The sequence below is a fragment of the Pavona decussata genome, unplaced genomic scaffold, assembly GCF_977016875.1.
Source record: "Pavona decussata unplaced genomic scaffold, jaPavDecu1.1 SCAFFOLD_133, whole genome shotgun sequence".
Lineage (NCBI taxonomy): Eukaryota > Metazoa > Cnidaria > Anthozoa > Scleractinia > Agariciidae > Pavona > Pavona decussata.
Window position 1 is genome coordinate 2,485,174 of NW_028145546.1, and position 21,681 is coordinate 2,506,854.

A 21,681-nucleotide genomic window follows, 5' to 3' on the forward strand; every position below is an offset into this window, starting at 1 on the left:
CCTGTTTCTTCAAAGGCTCAACTTGCGGTTCAACCTACTCGGATGTTAAACAATTTGTACATTTAATATGGCAGTAAAAAGATCTCGTATCCACCGGTCTTATAGAGCTGCAAGCACACATTCGTTGACAAACTGAAATCAGTCAGAGCATATGATTCGACTTCGATCTCGCTCTTTGTTTCTATTATATCGAATTCCCCCCAAGAAACCTGAACCGGATATCTTCCACAAGTCGTTGTATCTATTGATGCAGATAATCTAAATATACATTTTTGTTCACGGATGTTATAAAGTTTGAATTTATTAAGTACCAATCATGAAACCCTTATAGCAATTAATAAAGTGATGAGAGTTACACTCCCACGTTCAGATGGTGCGTGGCTAAACAGCTCAATCAATTGCGGTGATTTTTCCGGTACAAACGACCTGGCCTACAATACGTTTTCAGTGAGGTAAGGTGACACCAGAGATTACTTAATGACTAAGCAGGCAGCAGAGTTTAAACAAAGTATTGAACGAGTTATTGTTAATATCTGGATTTCGTCAACTGCTACTGGTAGGTTATGTCCTAGGCTTGTACCCAACTTTGTTGAATTTTAGTTTTTACTCAGAAAGGAAGGAGTTTCATTTAGTTGGACTAACTAAGATTTTGATGCATCCTTTTCATGCTCGGTGTAAATTACCGATTATTAAATTACGAATTAATTTGATTATGAGTCTGTTGGCTTAGTTTGAGTTTAGTTTGTGTTTAGTTCAGTCCAGTTTAGTAAGTTTGGTATAGTTTAGTTTACGGTGCAGTGTAGTGTAGTGTAGTGTAGTGTAGTGTAGTGTAGTGTAGTGTAGTGTAGTGTAGTGTAGTGTAGTGTAGTGTAGTGTAGTGTAGTGTAGTGTAGTGCAGTGCAGTGCAGTTCAATTTTTGTTCTTAAGTTTGCGTATTTTAGTTTCTGTTTGTTACCAGTCTTCCATAGTTTAGATGGATACCGGTAGATAAATGGATGGTTAGGAACTTTATTTCTGTACACTTATGGCTGTTTTATAAATAATCTCTAGTTACGAAAGTAATATTTATTTGTTTCACCTAAAAACCGTGCACTGTACAAGCTATACTGTTAAATGTTACTGAATCAGGCTATAACGTACAAATAAGTGATATATTGTTAAAGAAAAATAAAGATGGTAAGTTTAATTCATGAGAGGGTCTTAATTATAACATTGTTAGATGAATATTTGCCATGTAGCTGTATGTAAATCTTACCTTTACGTCTTTTATCTAGTATGTTCTGTATGTTTCTGGATATAGTGTGAAGATGGCGTGCTAAAAGGCCACAGGGGTTTTCTTTGTTCCATTGACGTAGTCTTTTTTAAATAACTGTAATTACTTTCGAGGTTTGATGATGAAATACGTCAGGATAAAATTGTCGTGCCAACTATACACATTTTTTTTGGCTCCCATACTGAATTGTCTGAATTGAGTACAGGTAAAAATCAGTGGCATCCTTCTAAAGATTACAGTAAGCCATTTATGAACTAGAACTTTTTTTTAACGCTTATCGAAAAGTTATTCAAATGCAGTACAATTCATGTACAGGAAGAAGCACATTCAACTAACGACTATAAGGCTGCAGATTGTATGAGGGTCTCTTAATAAAAGCCGAAGTTCCCTGCCCTTCGGATTGTTATTATACTGTAAACTGCTAGCTTTAGTCTCATCAGTTGCAGTAATATTGAACATGATACTCTACTTTCCGAAGTTGCAGAGCTGAAAGAATGCTGAAACGCTTGTATTGCACTACAATACATCTACAATACAAAATGTTTTGTTGACGTCACACATAACCTGAAAAGTACGTAAAACTACAGGTGGACTCGCCCTTCATCGAAATAAATTACTAATATAGTAATTGGATTCAGAGTATTTTAAGTGCCCTTTATTTACTGTTTTATAAGGTTTATGTTCTGAGACCCCTACAATGTTCTGAATCTTTACCGCGCGCTATACAATCAGCGTGAAATTAAGTATTAAACTTATCCTTCAACTATAAACGCAACAATACCATCAGGTACCATATTTCTCATCTCGGAGTCAGCTTGACCTTATGTCTATCAAGTATACTGTCTCATGATTCATTCAACCGGAGACAGTTTTTGTGTTTTTTGCAGCCTTTTGAGCGCAGCTGTTTTACCTGCTCATTTGGTTAAAAAACATCGGAAAACCATCCTTACGCCTGCAGCTCTCCTCCTGCATGATTGACAGGGACATGTGACAGGTTGCGTAAATCGGCGACATGTACCCTCTCGAATGACGAACGAAGCTGAAACATTTGCATTTTAGCGACAGGGATCCAGGGAGATATCGGAAGACGACAAAATATGTCAGATCATGTTGGACGAATATAACTTTATTTATTTCTCAAGCAAGCGATGTGTACCATCCTTACAGGAAACTCAGGAAACTGAAGCAATTTTGAAAGCAGTTCCATTTTGGGTATTATGATTCTAGACTTCTGCGAAAGAAAGTGAAATTTTAATGTTTTTCTATTGCTTTCAGTGACTGTCTTGGCTTCCTTTGAAATGCCAAGTTGGGTTTTCCCCGAATTAGTTTTTCCTGCGTTTTGAGGAAGGAAATAAGAGAAGTCCACAAGCAAGGTAGCTCCTCTTGTTAAAGTTTATTTCATTCGCGGAACGGAAAGGAAGGTGTTCGCCGTTTTATACTGAAAAACACAGCGTAAAAGTAGCCGGCAGCACGCTTATTGTAATTATGCGATAAAATATATCCGATAGGAAGACTGACAGTTCTGATAGTATATAAATAAACTATTTTTCTGAAAGGAAACGCAAAACTGTTATTCAGTTCGAAAGCTGCAACTAAGCGGGGAACCGGTTAGTCCCTTCGCTTCCGGTTTCCAAGCCAACCGGCCGGAAATCATTTACTTCAGAATCTTGTTCGCGTTTTTGCATCCTTTCTTTAAATTTTTTCGTATGTGTTGTGGCAATTCAAATTGAAAACGAGAAATGTGCGGAAAACGAACCCATTAGCGTTGTTTCTCACTCGATTCTAGGGCAAAAAGTATTTTTGCTCCACGTAATTGAAAGGGGAAAGAAAACAGGAAGCAAAGAACATGACGTCAGCGACAACTATAGTAACCAAGGGGCCCTGGTAAGAAGAATTTTTCCCTTGATATCACATTATGCTAATTTATGGTCCTCTTGAACTGAATGATACTTACATTATATTGTGATAGAAAGTCGCCAAATTTTGATGTGAATAGTAAATCGTTAGTGTTAACAGACGCTTTTTATACCGATATTTCGGTCGTTACTCGGAAAAATTATCTTTACTCGCCATGTTGTCTCCAGCAGAGTGGTCTGGTATTAGTTTACATACTTATTTCGTTTGTAATTTGCTCAAATGCCTGATACTTATTCCACCGTTTGTTTATGACACAAAGAAAACTAGCGAAATTTATTTTGTTTTCATGTCTGTAAACTTTCCTAGAAAATTGGGCGATTCTTAGCGCATTAATTTTTGACGAGTCATGTTGTTTTATCGAGTACCAAATTCTCTCAATGATGCAATGACATCACTCTGACATCACGACTCCCTCCCAAAATGCAAATTCCCGAAGCATTTTCCTCACTCGAAGTTGAGCCACAAATAGCACAAGTATATATACATTGTCAGGGCAGCTGTTGTGAAAAGGCCTATTTACTGGTGGGTAAAAATAGATTTCTGAATTTTTATTTCCGTCTAACACCGAAGTATAAACAGCGTAGAACTTAGTGGTGCGATTTGGAAAAGCTGTTCTAAATCAATTGCAGGATCTCATTGCTCGTTTTACCCGTCCATTTCTTGTTTTGACTCCAACTTGCAGTGGAAAATTGTGTCTTTCGCTTGCAGTTTTCCGCAATCCACGGCAGAACCTTCGCTGCCGCTAGCTTCACTGTTATTTCTTCGCAGCTTCCGACTGTCTGATGCTACAACCATTTTAATGATTTAAGCTTAGGTAAAACTCATTCAATCTTGTGGTTACTCGAAAAGCATGATAGAACAAGTTGTACGCAAGCTACGTGTACTTCGCTGTCATATCACAACCACCTAAATTTACTTTGTAAAGGATGCAAAGCCTATGTAAGCTTACTTCCATCGCACTGTTGCGATCGATCGATTAGTCATACGCTTTGCCTCGCTATCTCCGAGCTTATGATGCTTTCCAACGAAAATGACAACGCTGTAGCTATCTCAGTGTTGATAAAATTCGAAACGAAGATAGAATGTCTGTGATGTCCATACAGCTGTTCAAGATACGCTCATCACAAAATCGCTGTCGAAGTTTCCGTAAGTTGAATTTGATCAAACCATTCGCCTGGCAGTCGATTCAAATCCTGTTGGAAATTTATCACAATCGTGAAGGGAACAGCTGGTAATTCGTACCTTTCGAAACGGAGGAAACAAGTCCTCGTTGTTGACGCGATGGCAGCAAAGTTGTTTTCACGCGTATTTTACAGGAAAATTCCGCGCCGAATGCCGATCTTTTCGCGCGAAAAACTCATTTATTCTAACTATTCGTCGATCACCATAAGGCTCAAATTTTACGATGTTTCAGGTATTTGCTAAATCCATGTTCCTTGCCACGAACTTAGCTTGTTCGTAGTCCACAATATAAATTCACCTGGTCAAAATGGCGTTGGCGTTTGCCCCCACAGGTGTAGTCCAGTTTCAGCAAGCAAGGAAAACATCGATCCAAGGTGGCAGAAAAAAACTTCCGGCCTAAGTTTTCAGGTTGTTTGTTACGAAGATGTTGTCCTTCTTTGCCATCTTCGCGACTTCGAGGAGCAAATCCTAACCTCTCGTGTTCATAGCCTGAACGTTCGCGAGGAATGCTTCCTTAGTGAGATCATTCCTGCTAAGATCTCCGGCGAAAATCACTGATCGTAAATCTTATGACATCATTTCACGCAATGAAAGATCGCTTCGATTGCAAACGAAGAAGTGCTCTTTGCCTCTAGGGTCACTTTGAAGTGAAATTTATCGAAGAGAAAGAGGAATTTGCTCGCGTTGCTTTCGAACAGACAGGTTGTAAGAGTTGTGACCTTGCATAGACAGTGTTGATAACGTCCATCGCTTGATATGGCGAGACTTCGTGCTGGTACTTGTAAATCATTTAATGAACTCACTTTGTTGTTTTTGATCTGTTCATTTTACAGATCTATCGTTCTCAGAGCCACGATCAGACGAAGTTGTTTTAAAAACTGGCTGAAAGCCCCCCATCAGAACTTGATTTGAGCGTCGACAGCCCAAAGCCACCACGTAAAATGGGAAGGAAGAAGATACAGATTTCAAGAATCGGCGACGAGAGAAATCGCCAGGTATTTAAGAGGCAAACTCTGCACCAATTCACGCAAATCAAACCCTTTATTATTGTGGGACACAAATAGACGAGAATTTGTGGCTTTTTTTGTTCGCGCGGGCGTCTTGGCGATTCTAAATATTGCACACCGTGGTCGAAAATAGATCGGTTAGGGGTTAGAATTTCATTATGGTGGGGGTATTTTTAGCTCGCTTAGGTCAACTGGCTGGGTTGCTATTTGTGAATGTAATGTTGTTGTGTGTTGTTTGACGATTAAAAGAATGAAAATCGAAGTTTTCGTGGCTATGTTGCAACGTGCTGCGAATGCAACGTACCATGTAATTTTATCGGGGTTAATTTTACATTCAACTGGCAAAATTCCGGGGAGTACACGCAAAGTTCGTCGAAATCTCTACCTTGAAGGAAACATATCAGCTTGTTGCGCAGTTCACACTCTACCTGAACGATAAAGAACATTTTAGAGTAACGATTTGAGTGGTCTTTTCAGATCCTCGGGCGAAATTTCTTTGCTGTTTGTGGGTTGATGGCGGGCTACTGTCGCGACACGAGAATTCCGTCGCGGCTTAATATTACGTCGCGTGTTGCAAGATATTTTTGGATCTTTGTTTGTCCGTGATTTTCGAGTTCACTTTAAATATGCCATTAACATTTCACAGAATCGTTTTCTTCTTCAGCTATTTGTTGACAAAAGTTAAACACGTGAGACGTGTGAGATCTTGAGTGGTGTTTTTTGTTAGATGTACATTTCGATGGAAACAATTGTTCTGTGTGTTTTGGCGGTTGTTTGGAACAATACATATACCAACAGTTTAGTACATCCCTTGAAGAATGATTCGTCGATTTCCAAAGCCGCAACTAAGAATTTTTGTATTCAAATGTTTGTTAATTAAACGATTTTGTAGAAAACGTTTTATATCAAATTTTCGCTTCAAATTGGAGAAGATTTCGTTTGAATTCTTCATTATAAATACGCATCGTCTTGATTTTGCTTTTGCATCAACAGGTTATCGCTTCTCCTTTTTTTCATGCCTAGAACACTAAAACTCTTGGGAAAATATTAGATCTGTGTTGCATCTTTTTTGACTGAATGTAATCGATACCATAGTCTTGCTGGGCGCCGATCGAGTGTTCTAGAAACATTCCACAGCTAAATTCCTATCTATCCAGCTGTGATTTTCCATTTTTTATAATTTTTGTGATTGTCTGCTGGTCGAAATGAACATGCGTTATGCCAAAAAGCACTTATCTTCCATTTTGTCCAGTTAAGGAAAAAAAATATTAGCCATGAACATAAGAAAGAGCATTGCATGGCCATTAAACATGTTTCCTTAAAGAACAATTTTTTGCAATGTCATCTGCTCTTGAGTCGACAGTTTGACTTAAAAAGTACATTGGATGCTACTGTATTTTGGAAAATGAAAGTTTTGATGTAAGAAGTTGTGCAGATTAACAGACAAACATTTATCAACAGACGGCTTTGGTAATTTAGAAAAATACAGCATTGATTTGGTGACCCATTTTTTTATTTTCTTTACTGATCCTCTACATAAAATCATTTATGAAGGGAGAAAAATTTTTAAATGTTGGAAACTGGACATACTTCATTTTCACTACCCATGCATCGTTGAATTTCACCTATGCTGTAACTGCACAGGGTTTGCAAATGTCCTTAAGAAAGTGTTATCAGTTATGATAAAAAAATGTTAGGTTGATACACCTATTCATGTCTGCATTGACTATTTGCAACCATGAAAGACCTATTATAAAGACAGGTCTAGTTTTCAAGATAGGGTTACTCGTGTACGTTCAATCTTCAACACAAGCCCAGTGACCCCATATTTTTCTTTCTTTCTTCTTTTTGCAATTTATACATAAGTAACTCATTATTTCACTCTAGATAGAAAATATTATCAATAGCAACTTGGGTGCCACCTTTTAAACATCAAAGTCTAAGTCATACTGTATGTGATTTTGTTACAAAAATGTGTTGAAACATCTCAAAAATGCCAAGTGGTCTAAGGAGCAGCATTGTCAAGCAACATGTCTAAAATCTTTCCACAAATGCTGACAAATGACCCCCAATTCCAGATTCTTTACATATTGATCTTATCGTTTCTTCCTCACTGCTTGCTCTTGATGTACGTGTATGACAGTGTGACATTGCAACACAAATGGCATACATAGTAATGATGTGCAATACCAATCAACACAAACATCCACAAGGATCTCGTCCACATTATACTCAAAGAGAGTATCCTCCAGCTGATTTTATTTCTGTTCTCAGTCGATGTACATGTAATAAATACAAAAAATTTATTATGCACACAATAGAAGTAATCGGTTATAAAGTAAGGGTACAAGCGAGCGTCTTTTAACCTTGGTGCACTTCATACATTTTTCTTTTATTGAATTGATATTAATTTAATTACTGTCATCTTTCATTCAATGCAGGTGACTTTTACCAAGCGTAAATTTGGATTAATGAAGAAAGCTTATGAGCTGAGCATCTTGTGCGACTGTGAGATTGCACTGATTATTTTCAACTCCAGTACCAAGTTATTCCAGTATGCCAGCACAGATATGGACAAGATTCTCCTTAGGTACACCGAATACAATGAACCACATGAAAGTAGGACAAATGCAGACATTGTTGAGGTAAGCACCACGTGTGAACTGGGTTGAAGTTAAAAAAAAAAAAACCATTGCCGCTTAAAATGTAACTATCAGCATATTTACGCATAGTTGCTTTTTTCAGTAGGTGTGATACAATGATTTACATAATTGTTACTGATCATGTGAAAATGAGAGTCGCCAATTATTTTTTTTTCTTTTTTCAGTGGGCGTGATACAATGATTTACACATTACTTATAATGTGAAAATGAGAGTCCCCAAGTTTTTTTTTTTTTTTTTTTTGAGAGTCACCAAGTAGCTGGCATGTCCAGAGTGTATATTAAGAAAGCAATTTTCTCTCGTTGTCGGGGCTTTCACAACACTGTGGGTTTTTTGGCAACACTTTTCATTGTAACTGTTCTTTTTTAATTAACTTTTAAAAGGCAATTTCAAAGAAGGAGAACAAGGCATTGCCATCCCCTGATGACACAGACAAGGTGGGTTTAATTAACCTGTTATAAGCATTTATAGCAAACACATTTCAAAAGTACATCAATAACGCGAAATTTTTCCAGGAGATTGTAACAAAATTTTGAGATTTTTCCTGATCCACAAAAAAGTAGATCCCACAAAAGTGTATTACCTGTCTATAACATATTTCTCTATGGATTGCAAAAGGGCCATCTTAATCTTTTGAAATTCAAGAAGGGAGATCATGCAAATCATCGGAAGTGCATTTAAACTCAGTGTTTCAAAGGAGCAGTATCTTACCGCATAAACCTTAAATTCAAGCGTGAGACCAATCAAAACAGCTCAAAACAACTGAACATTGTTTTTTGTGGTAAGAACACTTTTGTTGGTTGAAATGTGTAAATAATTTTTAGTAAAATTTGTATTCTTTTTTTGTGTAACAAAGTGCTTAGGCCTGGTTCAGACACTGTACTTCATAGGGTAGATAAAGTTTTAGACTTTAACTTTACATAATGAATTAAGTTCGCATTAAGTACACCGTCTGAAACAATTCAGAACGACCGATCTAATTCGGATTGGCTCAAGCGTTTTTCTCGCCAGGCTCAGCCTGGAATAACGGCTGTGGACCGGCTTTGATTCAAACGCTGCACTTCACATAAGGCGATTCAAATGCAGAAATATTACAAATCCGCAATTTTCTTCAGTCGTAGTATTTTCTGTGAATCAATTTCGGCGTCTGAATCAATTCAGCTGGGATTAATTAATTTGGGTCGATCTAAATCCAAATTTGATTCAGCTCATGTGACATAGGGCATCTGAGGCGGGCCTTATGTTATGTAGTTGACCAAGATGGCTGTTTTTCTTCATCCACATGTTTTGCATGAGTGTAGTAAATACACAAGTGCTGCAGCTTGTTAGCCTGCGGCAAAACTGTTGAAAAAGGTGTTTTCTTCAGACATTGTAGGCTATTTCGTGTCTTCACTTTTCTGAAATACAGTAAGCACTTTGTGTTTGTAAACATGAAAGATGTTTGATTACTCAGCCATTAGTGAATATCCAATCATGACAATTTTTGCATTTTGATCATTTGATAAACCTTTGAAGAGGTTAATGGATTTTTCATTTGTTTGTATAATATAACATGTATTTTGTTTTGTCACAAGTGTTCAAACAGTTATTACCCACCCACAAATTCAAACAAAAATAATCTTATCTTGGATCTGTGTATATTTTGTGATGTTATCAAGCTTGTGAGTTAAAGATTTCTTTTTTTTTTTTAAGATAGGTCACAAACTGCTAAAGCATGCATAGAAATTTATGAATTAAATTTTCTGATTAAGTCAACTTTGTTGTCAGTGATCTACTACTGGAAAACTATCTAGCCAAAGAAAACAATAATATTCTTTTTATCAACTTAAGAGATAAAATGTTTGCCAATTTCTCTTGTGGGGCGCAAGGAAGTTTTGTCTCTTTGCATGTAAAACATTCAATACAGACTTCCTGTGTCTGTGTATTAGTAATGAATATGTATATTGCTTTCATTATCACAGTGTTTGTTCAAATGTGTTGTCAGAGCATTAAGCCATCATAAACAATCGTGATAGCTATAAATCCTTCTTCTGCCTCAAACAGAAGCCTTTTCTCCTAAGCTTGAACACTATAGCACAGCAATTTCTTTACCACAGTGGAACCCTGACAAATGACCACATTGTTATTACAACAACTCAGTTTTGGCTGAAAAATTATAATTTGCGTGCATGTTATTCGTATTGACCCTATTAATATATTCATGGCCACCTGGCAAATTGTTGTTTTCCTTGCCTGGTGATGTCATGTCATTGGGATTCTGCTCTACCGACTTCCTGCCTTTTGAAATAGGAGTTTCCAAATCAACTTGTCCGTACATAGGGAAGTTCTTGCAATTGGCTAAAAAAAATTTGCCATTTTCTATTTTTATTTAGCATTGATTCCCCAATTGCTTTGCATTATAATAAATCCACAAAAAGAAGTTATGGCAATAAAGGTGTTTTTCACCACTATTAATCCCACAAACAGAGTTGCTTTTGTGCCAACCTCCTATCGTCAACTAGCTTCTAACCCCCTCCCCCCAAAAATGCCCCCACCGCCACTCCTGTCCTGCAAAAGCAACCCCATTTGCTTTTGCTTCAGTAGATGCCTGTAACAGATTGGTTGAAAGATGTATGGGAATACACTTAGAGACTGTTAACATTAATTTGTTTGAATTTTGAGGAAATTTGGGGCTAAAAACTTAGTTTATTGTAATTACACCTGTACCTTATTATAGGAAATTTACAATGCACTCTTATTAACGCGATTTTACAAAATTCGTGTTAATTTAATTTATCTTAATTAATGTCTATGTAAATTTAATGCACACTATTTCATTATCAAACCTTACTAGTTCATGACTCCTCTTTTGGCTCTTCAGATTCACTATCTTTTGAATTGATAGGGTCTAGTTAGGCTTCAAACCAAATTTTTGGCTTGAAAAAAAACTTAGAAACATCCGTGCACTTGTCTTGGAAGGTTTTATTGACAGAAGCCAAAACGCAGTTTGGCATTCAGAAATCTGTAGTGCGAGTTTGCAGAATTATGAAAATCGCAGTAAATAAAGCGAGATGCTTATCGAAAAATTTGTGTTTATTTAATGCATGTAAACCTAAGTTTTGAAAAATTTGCGTTAATTTAGTGTAATGTAAATTTTCTTCGTTGTCAACATACATTGTTGATTTCCTCTAATAAGGTAGGTGAAAACTAAGTTGGGAAAGATTATGTGATATGGAGAGGAGACCAGGAGATTCATTCCATATCCAGGAGACTTTTGGACAATCTGGAGTCAGTTGGGTGCATTCAGCTCATATTGGTTTTTCTTTTAAACTTGTAGCAATTTGTGCTTACACCACGGACAGAGGAAAAGTACAACAAAATTAACCAGGAGTTTGATCAGATGATGAAAAAGAACTTACTTCATCCAGTGAGTATTGGTGTTATGACAGTTGAATTTGTCTATCCCTGACTTTGGTGAAGTTATATGTTTGATAAACTTTACAATAAGCAATTATGTTAGGGAGATCTATGCACTGTATTTTAAAATGGAGAGACCCACTACAATTTGGTGTTCAGTAGTCTTGCTTTTAATAGAGACACTTTTATATTTTATAATTTCATCTACAGATACAGCATTTGAACTAGAACATAAGAAAATAAAAAAATAAAAGAATCAGTGTTTTGAAAAATAACTATTTTAAATAAAAAGTAACATAACCATTTATACCATTACACATGTGTATAGAAATGCTAAAGTTTAGATTAAGATATGCTGACAGAGCTTATATTAATTTCTTAAATTGCAACAGCAAACTTCAACAGCCAGTGACAATTATCAGAGTCTTCCTGTCTCAGTCCCCGTGTCGTCAAACAATGTGTCAGAGGATGGTTACAGCAGTCAACCAGGAAGTGCCAATGGCCCTGCCATGGGTTCTGGTATGCCAGTCAGTGCAAGTGGAAGAATCACCGGCGAACACATGAATGGAAACTATTCTCGAGGAAACACGCCTGGTATTTCAGGTACTAATAATTAGAACAATTATTCCTCTTCAGCTTTTTAAGTCCCAGTGTCAACATGTGTATTCTCCTCATGGTTTTCTATAGATTTCTTAAGGTACCAGTCGTGAGAAATTATATTTTAGTAAAGCATCTACCTTTGGTGATGATTTCCTGAGTGAGATTGTAAAGAGAATTTAGATGTTGATCAGTGTTGACTCCAAGGATTTAAGGTTTTTGTTGAAGTTGCATGTAAATTGTACCCAGATGCAGATTTCATTGCTCTAAGATTCAAATGATACATTTTCATTTTTAAACACCGGTTTTACACATACAAAAAAAAAAAAAAAATGCTCCCAAGTCAAACCCTCTCTCGGAAGTAGGAACTCAAAGTTGCTCATTGTGACAGTCTGCCCAATGCTGGCTAGTGTCCTTAATTTTCATTTTTAAAGAAACAATGAAGGTGAAAAATAAAAGCTGGAACCACTTTTACTTTATGTGTATTAATTTTATGTATATTAGCTAAAGGTCATACAGGGTGAATAAATTTTAATAAAAGAACATGAACTCTTTAGTTTTCTTTGATAGCTTATCCATCAGATGAGACATTAGAGTGCAAGAAATTAATACAAATAAATAAATAAACATTAACAATAACAGTAATTTTGGCAAATGCAGTACCAGTAGTTTGTCTTCTGTGTTCTCTGCTTTGTCCTTCAAAGTTTCATAGAAGTTTTCACAGTTTTCAGCACTTAGAAAATTATAGGGTCATGTTAAATGCATCAAGGCACTGACTGTTTTGAAAGTCCATTTTTGGCAATGTACTGTACAAATAAATTTGTTACACCAATGATCAGTGAAGCCTGAATAAGCTTTCTACAGCAACTCACGATTGAGTTCTACTTAAGTCACAAAGTGTTGCTATAGCAGGCGAGTAGTGTATAGTAGTAAAGATTTCATCTTTAAGTCTTGAAGCCCCTTGGGAAGTTTATTTTTGTTATTAACAGGTAGGGATGATTCTTAATTATTTTAGTTGATTGCAAACCAGATCGGATGAGATAAATTATTTGGCTCATGTGTCTTTATGGTGTTTGAAACAAAGTAAATTTAAACACAATTGTTTAAACACATTTTTTAGGGCATGTATAACGAACTAGTAAAAATGTAAATTGCGTTGTTTTTGGTGTTAGTACACTTCCAACTTATTTTAAACCAGTCACAACTAAACAGCTTTCAGACAATTTGCATCTTGTAGTTGTGGTGAGATAGAAGCCAAAACAAACCAAATTTTACATAGTAAGGTCAAGATATAGTGCGCTAGCTTCAAAGTTACTAACTTTTCTTTTCATCAGTGCTGTACACTGTTGTGGTTTTTTCCCCAATAAATTTCACTATGTACAGTACAACTTCAATTGCGTCTTCTTTGGAAGTCATCGATGCACATTTCTTGCTTTGTTGTCAGAAATTACCAGCTAATCAGTGTTGCTTTACATTTCAGACCAAATGTATGGCGCCCCCGCACATCCCCACAGCTGATTCTGGATTGTTTCACCACTGCATGTGGTTTCATTAAAAAAAAAAAATGTCAAAAGCTTTTATTTAACACCCAAAGGAATTCAATATTATTAAATTGTGCGAACGCATATATGAACCACAATTAAAAATATTTCCAAAATATAACAAATCAATTTTAGTTTCCCATTTTTGCAGGAATGTTTAGTTACAGGTTTTGTTTAATGACCTTACTGATTATCCATGGGTTAAATTTATTTGTTAAGATACATCTAGTTGATGGTTGAATTTTGTCCTAAGATGGCATGCATTTATGGTGGTTTGGTATCTTTCATTGCAATCTTTAATTGCAATCAGTATTAAGCATTATGTGCAAAAGTGACCACATTTAATTAGTTGGGTGATAACTCTCAAATCAGTTGCTGAGGAGAGCAACATATTTGGGTTCAAGTGCATGTTTTTAAGTTTGTAAACTCAGCTTTGATCTTGAATCTCTACATTAATATAAACTCACATAATTGACACCCGCTATTCTGAAGTAGTTAAAAACATTGTGGTTTTCAGGCAATCATGCCAGTGAGCAATATAGCAACACAAAATGTTCTACAAACAGAAAATTGGCTAACGTTTAGGTCTAAGCAGTTTCTTTGAGGTAGGTTTTTAGATTTGTCAAGTGTTGTTTTCACTTAGATAAGGCTGTCAGCAAATAGTTACTTCTTTTGGTGATCGATCAGTGCAGAACTCTAAAGTTGAAAACAGCCGTTTGTTGCTTTTTATTTGCTGTCAATTGTAAGGCTAAAAAGTTCATGTGCTCTCAGAATGGTCCATTGGACGAACTGTAAAATAGCTTCCCACTCATTTTACATCTTTGACTTGTAAGTTGCAGAATTCAGTCTCCTGAAAAACTCTGTATATTTTGCATTTGAGTGCAAGGAAATTAGTTTTGCATAGTTTTATCTAATTGCTAAAGTGGTTTAAATACTAAAGTGATCCAATCTAAGCAGCTGTACCAGTGATTTATATTACTTGCTGTGCTCATTCTGTTGATGTTTTGAATATTGTTAGTTTTCTACAAGGTTTTCTTACATTCTGATGATGATAATAATTATAATGATAACGATGACTGCAGCATTAATTATTTTATATCAGTGCCTCTTCCAGAAGCTGCAGGTATAACTTCTATGTTAGAATGATTTCTTGTTAAATTACAACTGTAATTACTTAATTATTAATTGAATAAATTAACCAATGTTAGCAAAAATGTGAAAAGTTTAAATTTAAATTTTTAACAGTGATAATTATGACACCCAAAAGTATCCAAATTTATATTAATTGAAAGTGGTCACAATTCCATGCACATTCAAGGAGCAGAGATATTGAATTTTGAACATTAATATTTTTCCAATTGAGTTTTCTTATTTTTATGTTTCACATTATTTTAATAATAACCACGCTGAATCTAAGATGTGGTGGTGCAATTATATTTCTAATTTTAGTCTTAAGTCTTTGAAAATTATAATACAGTTTTGTTTTTGGCTGTAATGATGCCCTGATGTTGTCGTTACGCACTGTTAGGGCACTCAAAGCTTTAAATTAGTGAAACAGATGAATTGATGTTTTTAAAACTTTGAGTATTTTGTTGAACTTAAAAACATCTCTTGATTTGTCTTAAAATGATATTTTGCTTTAACCTGTAAAACAGTAGTCCTTAATATATCACAACAGGATAAAAAATAGATAATTTTGAGACTGTAAGGAAAAAGCTTTAAAAATAAATAAAAAGAGTAAATTTTTACTTTTGAACTGAAAGTGTGAGCCACTGTCAGGACATGTAGACCTGCTGACACTGTAATACGAAAATAATTTCAGCTGACACAATACCGCTTCATTTCAAAATTATCATTTCTAACATCCAAACCGACTTTTTTATGGCAAATCATGAACTGTTGACGTGGCTCAAGCTTATTTTTAAAGGTTATTTAGTATAACTTGCTAAATTTGCTTAATCATTTTTATTTATTGATAATTTTAAACATTTTTTGAATGTCTCAACATATAATATATTTGTTGTAAAATATGCGAAAGTTAATGGCAAAATTGTCAAACTTTTTGTGTAAACAAAGGAAACAACTAAATGATAAATTTAAAAGCGAAATGTTAACCTTCAAGTTTCATTTTGTGTTAAAATATTACCTATAAATATTTATGTACTTCATGTTTATTTGTAAATTTATCTTAATTCGTTGTATTATGAGTTAAACTTGAAATAAATAGCTACTGTTGCTGTGAACTTACATGTGTTTTGTTTTGTTTGTAATTCTTTTATTTTTAATGAGATCTTTTTATTTTAAGAAGTCAGGAATTAGAATTTTTTTATTAGTTTCTGCTAGTTGTGCCATAAGGAGCAGGTTTTAGTTAGGTTATTTGTAAGGTGGTTCCAACTTTTTAGTTCACAATTATTGTCTAATGCAATAAAAAATAATTAATGTTTGAAAGTATCATTTTGGTGCGGCTGCCTGAAAGATGAGTCGAAACACATCCATAATTCTCAGTTTGTATGCATTGTATATCAATCTGGAATTCATTGCAAAGCTCCTCGTCAGTTGAACTGGCCTTTTTTTGGATTTAGTAATGAATCACTGCTACTTTCTTTCCATTACAATAATATAACTTTACACAAAACTCCAGTCCTTTCCCATTTTGAGCCAGCGATAATATTGTGAGGCTACTGTCAAGTTGCTTCCATCACTCAGACAGACAGACAGAAAGTCAGACAGACAGACAGACAGAAAGACAGACAGACACAGACAGACAGAAAGTCAGACAGACAGACCTATTAAGCGTCACAATGCTTGTGGGATCATGTTCTAACTTGAGACAAAATTCACGCAAAACTGGACGAAAGAACACTGGAAAAGATTAGATGCTGGCTGTCCACAGGCTACCCAGACTTCTTTCTGGTAGTAAGCTTCACCACTCATGAACCCTTTACAGTATCATGATCAAAGAAACTCTTAAATCTGGTATATTACATGTTTAATTGTTCTTCTTCTTCCTTCAGGAAACACACAAAACATGTCTGACCTTGTTGCCGCGGCAGCCTTGAGCAGGAGAAGTGTTACTCCTGGGTCGGTTCAGGGTAATGATGGCTCATTTGCCACACCCTCCTCTGGGGTAACAAGCACTGGTCGGAATTCTGTGTCACCTCATCCACAAGCTGCCACCCCTCCGCCCAACAGGCCACCATTAAAGATTAATATTCCTAGCAGAGGTTCCGCTGCTGGACAGATGGTAAGAGATGCTCCTAAACATTACTAATCTAAGAAATAGTACGTGTCAGGTGCCTGGTGTCTTCCTGAATAAAGAAGAATTTGTTCAACAGACATCTGTTGATTTGTCTCCATTTGAGGGCTATCTTTAAGCAGTGAAGAATCTGGCGACACAAGGAAGGTAACCATTCACAACCTAAAGAAACTCTCCTGTGTCTGCCGTCTTTTTGTTGTAATTTTCAAACTCAGACTAGTAAACATCTTCACTGTGACAGCTTTTTGCCGGTTGCTTTTGACAGCCCTGGATATTTCTTGTGTTGTCATTCCGAGACTTAATTAGCACAGAATTTAACACAACAACCCCTGTACTTTTAACTGATTTTTTCTTGACTTCCCTTTCAGCAACCTACCCGCCATGGGATGACCATGGTATCATCGCATGAAAATCAGCCTCTGTCCACCCCTGTGATCTCCCTCAATTCCATTCCTCTACAAACCCCTGGTGATAATCCCTCTCTGTCAACACCTGTCTTCTCCATGGCCACACCCAATCTGGCATCAGCTGCACCGCCGTCATTCTCGTCTGCGTTACCTTCTGGCTTTCCATCTGATTTTCATCTTGAGAACACTGAATCTCTGGCTCAGAAATTGGCGCAGTTCCCCAGTGCTGCAGCGTTACCATTGCTTCAACAGCAAGCTCTGCTTCAGCAACAGCTTAGTAACATGCATGGATTACTACAAGCCAGGTAACATGTCTTCCCTGTTTTAGCCGTTAGCAGGCAGAGATTGTAAGTTACAGTACAGCTGTAGGTAATTAATCCTTTCAGTAGCACTAGCTTTTTTCTAAAACACATCGTCACGTAATCTCAGAGAAATTTGCTGTGCTAAGTTGTCACAAAATTAATACAGCTGAACCCCACTTTTCCAGCACCTGCTAAATACAGACAGTTTTGTTACTCCCAATCCATGCATTCATTTTCTAAGAGTAGCCTGCTAAATACAGACACCTGTTTGCACAGACACTTTTCCTGGTCCCATTGGTGTCCATAGTATCAGGTTTGACTGTAATAATATTACACCTCCAAAATTTTACAACCAGAGTGTTTTTTTTGTTGTTGCTTGTCTCATCCTTACATTATTTTATATTTTGCATCACATTTCCTTTCTAACAAACAATCTGTACTAACCTATGGTCTAATATTTATTCTCTTAGCAATTTGCCAGTAACCAATTTACTGGGCAACCGTCTGACTGTTCCCAATAGCTCTATGGGGCAAGGTATGTCATCGGTAAATATCAAAGCCGAGCCAGCTGACAGGGACTCATCCTCCCCCAACTCTCACTCATCAATCTCACCAACTTCACCGTATCAAATGCAGCGGCGAATGACACCCAACAGAGAAGATCCACGAGAGATGGACAAAGATGGTGGCTCAAAACGTCCCCGGCTTGACGGCAGCATTGCTGCGTATGGTTTGCGCTGAACTACATGTAGAGTTCTAAGATTTTATAGTGCTAGTAGATTTTAGGTTTGTCCATTTGTGGAAGAGTTGTACCTTAAGGCTATTATTTTTAGCAATAAGAAGTTTTAGTTTAGTAAATATAAATACTCACTAAATTTATAATTTGTTCAAAGAGTAGTGGGCAAAAAACCATTGACTCAGATTAGTATTCTCTTAAGCTTTGAGGGAATAAAAGTCTTTAATTTAAAAAGTTTTGTTAAAAATGGTACTCTTAAAGGTACAGTAATATGAATTATGTGATGCTGGCATCATGTCTTGTGTCAAGGCTGTCATAAAAGTTGCATTGTTTTACAAATGTCCTGCATTATATTGTTTGTTTGGTCAAGGTTTGCGATAAGATATCCGTTAAAAAAATCACCTTGTCAGTTTGCCTCTCCTGGGCCTAGTTTTGCAAAGTCAAATGAAGCTCAGCCTAGAATAACCACAGATTTAAGAAGAGTTTTATAGCTGCTATGGTTGTCGTACATATGGGTTACTCCAATATCAGTGTGGATTTTTTCCTCTGGCTGTCTCTCTTCTTCATCTCAGGCAACTCTCAAACTCTAGGCTTTACAGCTGGAAGTCCTCAGTGAATATGCTGTATAAAATTTTATCCCGGCCCTGAAAAGTTGGTGACGTAGACACTGGGTGAACTTTTTCTTTATGTCAATCAGTGATAAGTAAATCATCAAAAAGAATTAAACCACATCAGAAAAATTCTAGTATTTAAAACCAAGCCGTTGGCAAAACTAGTGATATATTTTTAAGCTTCCAGATACGAAGCAAATTGCTGTTTATTGCAAAAACACTTAAAGCTTGGTCAATAAGCACACCTTGATCAGCCATGTGTTCTTTCGTTAATTTTTAGTTCTTTTTTTACGCCTGCCAAAAAAAGGCTTGGCAAGACATTTTTGCAGTTTTTATGAGCAATTTTTTATTACAGCCTTGGAATACATAGTTGCAGTGGTTTGTTATTTGCATTTTTCATCATTTCTTGTAAATAGTAATTGGTAAAGACATATATTCAATATAGAATTAAATACCCCCCCCCCCCACCCCCGTGAGAAAATAACATTGCTTATTAAAGCAAAAGAAAGTTAATGAAACATTTGCTATGAATATAACATAACATCACTTGGAAGAACATTATTATACTGAAGTGATTTTATTTTAGCTAGTTTTGCTCGTTTAGAAAAACAAAAACATGACCAGAGTTAACAGAGTTCAATGTAAGCCAATGGCATTGTGTGTTGTAATCGTGTGTTAAACGTTATTTACCTCATACAGGGTTAGTAACGAGTGATGATGGTATTCATGTAGCAAAGAGCATATTATACCATTTTAATACTTACCACATGTCATTATATTATTGTATGTAAATTTATGTAACATGTCATTAGGACTTTTAGAGTGTAGTTATCAGCATATTGTTTGAATTTAAATACACGTACCTATTGCATGTTACGTTGAAAGTCAGGGGTATTTTCCTTGGTATTTAACTAGTGGCAAGTCTCTCCTGGCGTCCTCATGGGAATATTTTAAGTTAACTTTGAAATAAGACCGACATGTAGTTGACTCTAGGTGAGTGAACACTGTAATCACGTTTTGTGGCACATTCGTTTATTGTTTATGCACCTTCACTTGTTTTGGGGTTTGCTTTTGTTTAGCTGTTTACTTTTTTCCTCAATGTCTTTGACGATTCAAGGAGTAGACATTGAGATTTTATATCACATGCGACTTTTTTTTTTGTATATATTTCAATTAAACAAGGTTTTGAATTCGTGAAGGTAATTTTCCTGTTCAGTCTACCTCAAAGATACATTATCAATACATTTTCACTAATTTACAGTTAAACGTTGACCGCGTTTGTAATTTTTTATTTAAACGCGGTCAGAATAGATATACTGTAGAGATCTCGCATTAAATCATTTCCTTTTGTATTTCAAACCTTTCTTTTCCTATGATATTAAATTGGCGCATTTATATGGGCGGGACCCGACGTGGTGAGCGCCTTCGTTAAAAAAAGAAACCTTTTTGCTAAAGTTAGAAGGTAGCATAGGAGTTTGATACAGCTTGTAGTGCAGAGTTTGCCTAGTTCCTAGGCCTCTCTCTGTCTTTCATCTCGATCAACCTGTTTCGGGTCACGTGGTCCGAGCGAAAAAGCGTTCGCCTCGGTTACGTCACCGAAACGAATTGATCGTGAGGGCCTGGGAGAATACTGTACAGGGGCAAGGCAAGTGTGGAGTATTGTTTCGATGCAACGATTTTCATTAGACTAAGATTTTGTCGCACAGCTTTGCAGCTAATCAAAATGTGTTTTTTTGTCGGCTGTGCTTTCTTAACATTTGAAGACTTGTGCCGCTTTTACAGCGTGGACGCGGGTCATTGTTAGCGCTTTTTGCAGGGGAGCTTGCAGGTTTAGCATCAAGTTTAACATTCATTTTATGAGATTTTGTAATCAATAATATCTAAATTCTTTTTTGTAAAGTTTATAATTTTAGTTCTGCATACGTTCCTAAAAATTAAACACTAGAACTACCAAAGCAGTGTGGTCTGTTTGATTGCATATCCATAGAATACAAGGTTTTCCGACCTGTCTGTTGGGAAAACGTGAAATAAAAGAAAACAAAATTCTCTACCAATCACATGAGGGGGATATTTTACCCTTTGGCGGTCTTTTCGTCCCCCTTCTAGCCTGTGATCAGGCTCCAAAGTGGGGTATAGGGCAAAGAGCTCGGTCTGGGAACGAGAACGGAAAGGGGCCAATGAGATCATTTTACCAGAATCTGTTATCATGGAACGGCGGCAACAAAAGACTGTCCACAGGCTCCCTCCTGTTCTTTCTCTCCCCTAGACCGAACTCGGCTGGCTTTGCTCGCTGATTTTTGTCTTCGCCCAATACCCCACTTGGGAGCCTGTTTGCACGCTATCCCCCTTCCTACTTCTGACGACGAAACCAGGACTTAAATATCACGCAAGTGTGAGTTCATATGTTCGCTTTACGTTTGTGGAGAAATAGCCCAATAAGAAGCACATGCAAGCGTGCGCGAGATAATCCTCAGTCTCATAGAAATGTGACGCGCGGGCGGAGAGAGGACGTCGTGTTCTCCGGCGTTTGGCGACGCGCGCCCGCTGGTGTGTTTGTCTTATTCGGCTGTCGCTTAGTGAAAAGATTGACTCATGATGGTTTAATAGTGGAACCTTATTTTGGTAGTCCATTCTCGTCAGTTGGAAGTCGTGTCAAGAAAATTAATGTGCGTCGTTTTATCGACTGAAAAACGCGATGAAATATGGTGTCAGTAAAAGAAGAAGCGTTTAAAAATTAAATACTTAATCATTGGAACGCAGTAATAAGTAAACAGTTAGGACTGAGACTTACCAAG

The 21,681-nt window shown here is 36.5% G+C and overlaps 1 protein-coding gene across 7 annotated transcripts in view; it reads left to right on the forward strand.

Moving 5' to 3' along the window:
• Positions 1–20,841, forward strand: part of LOC146468206 (myocyte-specific enhancer factor 2C-like) — a 37,496-nt gene extending 16,655 nt beyond the window's left edge. For 2 of the 7 annotated variants that reach the window (XM_085125113.1, XM_085125114.1), the window contains exons 2-9: positions 5,206–5,367; positions 7,821–8,024; positions 8,424–8,477; positions 11,357–11,446; positions 11,829–12,039; positions 16,589–16,818; positions 17,199–17,542; positions 18,010–20,841. In XM_085125113.1, the coding sequence (XP_084981239.1) occupies positions 5,314–5,367; positions 7,821–8,024; positions 8,424–8,477; positions 11,357–11,446; positions 11,829–12,039; positions 16,589–16,818; positions 17,199–17,542; positions 18,010–18,280 (1,458 nt within the window). In that variant the 5' untranslated portion in view covers positions 5,206–5,313 and the 3' untranslated portion in view covers positions 18,281–20,841. The other 5 variants (XM_085125115.1, XM_085125110.1, XM_085125111.1 and 2 more) reach the window with 5 other exon arrangements.
• Positions 20,842–21,681: the final 840 nt, after the last annotated feature.